The sequence below is a fragment of the Prunus avium genome, chromosome 6, assembly GCF_965620075.1.
Source record: "Prunus avium chromosome 6, drPruAviu1.hap1.1, whole genome shotgun sequence".
Taxonomy (NCBI): domain Eukaryota; kingdom Viridiplantae; phylum Streptophyta; class Magnoliopsida; order Rosales; family Rosaceae; genus Prunus; species Prunus avium.
In genome coordinates, this window is record NC_142289.1 from 31,011,423 (window position 1) to 31,015,656 (window position 4,234).

At 37.4% G+C, this 4,234-nt stretch overlaps 1 protein-coding gene across 2 annotated transcripts; it reads right to left on the reverse strand.

Moving 5' to 3' along the window:
* Positions 1-233: 233 nt before the first annotated feature.
* LOC110755404 (Ribosomal L18p/L5e family protein) lies at positions 234-1,964 on the reverse strand. Of its 2 annotated transcripts, XM_088254240.1 has the most exons (3): positions 1,750-1,964; positions 758-870; positions 234-649 (listed from the first exon to the last, which is right to left on the reverse strand). In XM_088254240.1, the coding sequence occupies exon 3, from the start codon at positions 635-637 to the stop codon at positions 254-256; it is 384 nt and encodes a 127-aa protein (XP_088110366.1). In that variant the 5' UTR covers positions 638-649; positions 758-870; positions 1,750-1,964; the 3' UTR covers positions 234-253. The 2 variants fall into 2 exon arrangements, with proteins under 2 accessions (XP_088110366.1, XP_021812290.2); XM_021956598.2 differs by lacking the exon at positions 758-870 and having other exon boundaries at positions 1,750-1,942.
* Between the last annotated feature and the right edge of the window lie 2,270 nt (positions 1,965-4,234).

Genomic DNA, 4,234 nt, shown 5'->3' on the forward strand with positions numbered 1-4,234 from the left:
AGAACAAACTGGTTTTAATAATTTTCTGTAAGAAAGATGAGAGGAAGCAAACATGGAAATGACAGAATTTATGGGCTGTTTCTATGGCTATGCACAGAAAATTTCCAAGTGGTTCTGGTTTTGCAGGAATGCAATGCGGTATAATTTGCTGGTGTGAGCAATAAAAAGGAGCTCATTGCCTCCTCCTTGCTCTATCATAAGAAATATATAGTTCAGCATTTAGACACAAGGAGGGCAAACAAGAGATTTCTTATTAGTGACTTGGTCGAGATGTATTTTCATCGTTATCATCAAGAATGAGTTTGACTCCATTGTTCTTAAGAGCATTGACAATAGCCCAAATCTTGGTGCGGTTCTTAAAACCCTTCTTCTCAAGTTCATTATTTACATTAACGTGAATCCCTCGTCCCTGCCCCTGGTCAAGACCATCCACCTTGAGTCTCTTAGCCAACACCTCTCCAACAACTGCCGCTGCCTTTGCATTGCAAGACCGACCACACTCAAGCGAGCCCTTGATTGAATGTTCAACTGTAGATGCTGATGTAACAATCCGGCCATTGTTTCTGTCCACCACGTTTGCTGTAATGTACTTCAAGGATATGAACAGCCGCAGTACATACCGCTTCACAACCGTCATTCTTAGGCAGTCCTGATGTTTTATTGATAACATACATTAATAAAAGCCAATTGGATATGAAACTATATTATGAGGAAGAATTGAAGTGCTAACATTTATGTACCAAAAGAAATTACTAACGCTGTGGTATTCAACTCTCCCAGAAGGGTGTGGCGATATAATCCTAAATATCCCCCTTCGGCATGTTCTAACCAATATTCATTTAAGCTGCTAACAGCACAATGACAATACACCTGCATCAAACTGGTAGCAACTTGAACCCACTTTTCGTCAAACATGTACAACCAAAGACTTATTGCTTCTACACCCTTAACACAACCGTTACACAATCTTTCAAAGACTTATGGCTAAACAGTTCATTGTTGTAGGCCTGTTTGCCACAATACATAGGAGCAAATAAATCCACGTTCCCAGAATTATCAGTTCAGATGCATCTCAATAGAAAATTGGTAGCAATCAGTTTGAGTCCCACTTAATTTTTGACTCTCACTCCCACAAGAGAACAATCGTTACAGCAACCCTCAAACAATTAAGCAACTGGTTTTGCTCCCAACCTCAAGAGCTTTACAGAGATACTGATTGTTAGTGCTCGGTGGTTGTAAGACTATCTTTGTAGCAGGGTCGATGATTGTAGACAGGGCAAAGCAAGTATATCAATACTCTCAGAGGGATTCATCCATGACACTACTTGAAATGAAATGATTATGAAAACTATTTTGCTATGCTTCCAACAGAACAATTTCATGGTTATTGCCTCAAAAATTACAGCCAATACATTACAATAAGAACACACTTGTATTTCATTTCCATATCCAATGCACACACCCAGTTCAATAAAAGAAAATGGTCAGCCAACTGTAAAACTACGCAAGGACATGCTCAATTCATTCAATGGAAAAATCCTAGCTCAGCCAATATGCAACAGATATACTCTTGTGAAATTCGTGGGACGCCCAATATGCCTAAATTTACCCATCAAATGGCTTCACTAGAAAGAAGGCTCTACACTACAGATTCTAACTTCAACTCAAACAGTAAATCGCTCACCCCCATACGAATTTCGATCTGGAACGAAAGATTTAACGACTCAGTTCCAGAGAAGAGAACAGTACCTGATAGACGACGTCGCTGCTACAGAACAGTACCTGACCGCCGACAGCACACGACCAATCGAGGGCACATGAGGGGGAGTGCTATAGCTGATGAGCCCACGTTTGATTCTTGGTCTCTTGGAAGATATTGGGTTCGGAGAGGATTTTTTTGGACGAATGGATTCGAAGAGGTGGGCTGCGCGATAAATGGATAGGCGTAAGAGCAAGTTCCAGCGGATAGCTCAGCCCAGGCAAAAGGTCCCTTGGTCTCCCAAACTCAGCTCCAGTGGTGACATCTAACCCGCGCAAGAGCTGGGGTCATAAGCCTGTGCAAGGCCCAAGACAAGATAGGCCGAGCTGCTGTCTGAGAGCGATGACGTCAGCGAAGAAATTATTATTATTTAAATGGAAATAAATTCTGAAAAATTACCAACAAATTCAAAATTATATATTAATTTCATATATATAAATAAAATTAATCCCATGTGAATAGTAATTTCTCTTGGGTTGCCATGGCAATGTGTAAAAAGGACAAAAAAAGTTGCTATGACAGATACTATTCACATAAACAATAACCGCCCTTACTTGTCCTTGCCCTTGCCGTTTGCCATAACAAATGGATGAAAGTGCTCTAAGGGGGTGGGTGTGTCAATATAATAAAAGTATTGTTTCTTGTTTCAAGAATTCAGTCCCGTTCTCCTCGACCGTATGGTCCAAGGAAGTTATGGTTACCTTCCCTTGGATCTAATCTAAGGGTTTAGAATAAAAACTAATTTAAATATCAATATGTCATATTTTATTTTACTTTCACTATAGTAAAATACTATTTTGGTTATTAAAACTAATTTTTAAAAAAGAAGAGTTTAATATCAGAGATGAAAAACATGAACAAAAAACTCATCTGCATATAAGATTGTTGTCTCTGACACCAGACATCTTTCTCCTTCACACCTAGTGAATAAGAAAACATGAATCTTTCATGAAAATACAATATAGTTGTAGAAACCCAAGTCTGGGTTCATGAACTGAAAAAAATAAAAACCCAAAATTTGTTTATAAAAAAGTGAAGTTTCCCCAAATTGAGTTCATGAATCATTCAAATCTAACATTTATAAACATAAAATTGATTACAAAAGCAGAGAACAACATGAAAGTGACTTGGTTGTGGGTCCTTGAAATTCAATCACTTTAAAGTGTGAAGGGATGGCTTGATGGCTCCGAATTTGGGTCAATAAATTTTCTTTTGTTTATGAAAAAATTGAATATTTGAATCTAAATCAAGAGATGAAATAGATAACCTATAAGAATTAGAGTGAATCATAAACGATACGTGTTCTTGATTTTCATCTGCAACACCGGAGTTGAAGGTTGTTGTGAACGACAATGGAGGAATAATTGATAAATGCAAAGGTAATCAGGGCAAAGCATTGGTGATTTCTGACCAATGTGATACATGTTGGATTATCGATTTTGGTGCTACTCATCATATGACCTATAATAAATCATATTTCCATTATATGACTGCTCCTACCAAAACAAGTGTGGTTACTGACAATGGAAAATCTAACTCAGTGTTGCGTGGATACAGCTGCACCAAAATGGATTCAGTTGCATCCTCAACTTGTGATACTTGCAAGTGCACGAACCGTTGGTAGTTTAGCGTATGTAAGTGCGAGGTCGATTCCACAGGGATTGGTGATTGAATGATCCAATTTAGTTTCCCTACACAAAACAGAAATGAAAAAGAAAGGAAATAAATAAAACAAGGAAGAAAGAAATAACTAACTCAAGCAAATAGGTTCCCAAGTTCAATTAGATTAATGGATTGGTTCTAGCTAAAGTATGATTAAGCCATGGTGTGTGGTCATAACCTTGTGTTCCTAATTCCCTAATTTGATCATTTGTTGTCTAACCTAAAATTAAGCATTAGGAACCCATTAAGCATAGAAGAACAATTTAAACAACCAAGCATGTATCTAATCCCTGTTGTCGAATGTCCATACATACTCTTCCTATTCATAGTTCAATTCGAATTAAAGCATGGTGTCTACTCTTAATTCAAACCAAGATAGCTAACATGCAAGCCTAAATGGTGATCAATCATTCAAACTAGCATATTAACTTATAAGCATAATGAATAAGAACAAAAACCATAATTGAAACTTGGAAACTAATCAAACTTGAAACTAAAGAAAAGAATTTACATAATGAAAAGTAAAGTGGAACTAAGAAAAACTTAAGGAGAATTTCAGCACAAAGATCTCATTATAACAATTGAAAACTAGAAAGAGAAACTAAGAGAATTTGAGGGAGAGAAGGGAATGGAGCTCTAGAGAAGTGTTTGAGAGCTCCCCCCCTTGGGGTGTGTTTACAAGCTTGGGAAACCTCACTATATATAGGCCTAAGGAAGCTGAAAATCTGAATTAAGTATGGCTAATGCATACAACACTTGTTTTATAAAATCTGAAATGGTTGATGCACTTCACTAATGCATACAACACTTCCA

Coding starts and splice junctions, on each gene's coding strand:
- LOC110755404 (XM_088254240.1), bottom strand. CDS start 637: ATGACGGTTGTGAAGCGGTATGTACTGCGGCTGTTCATATCCTTGAAG.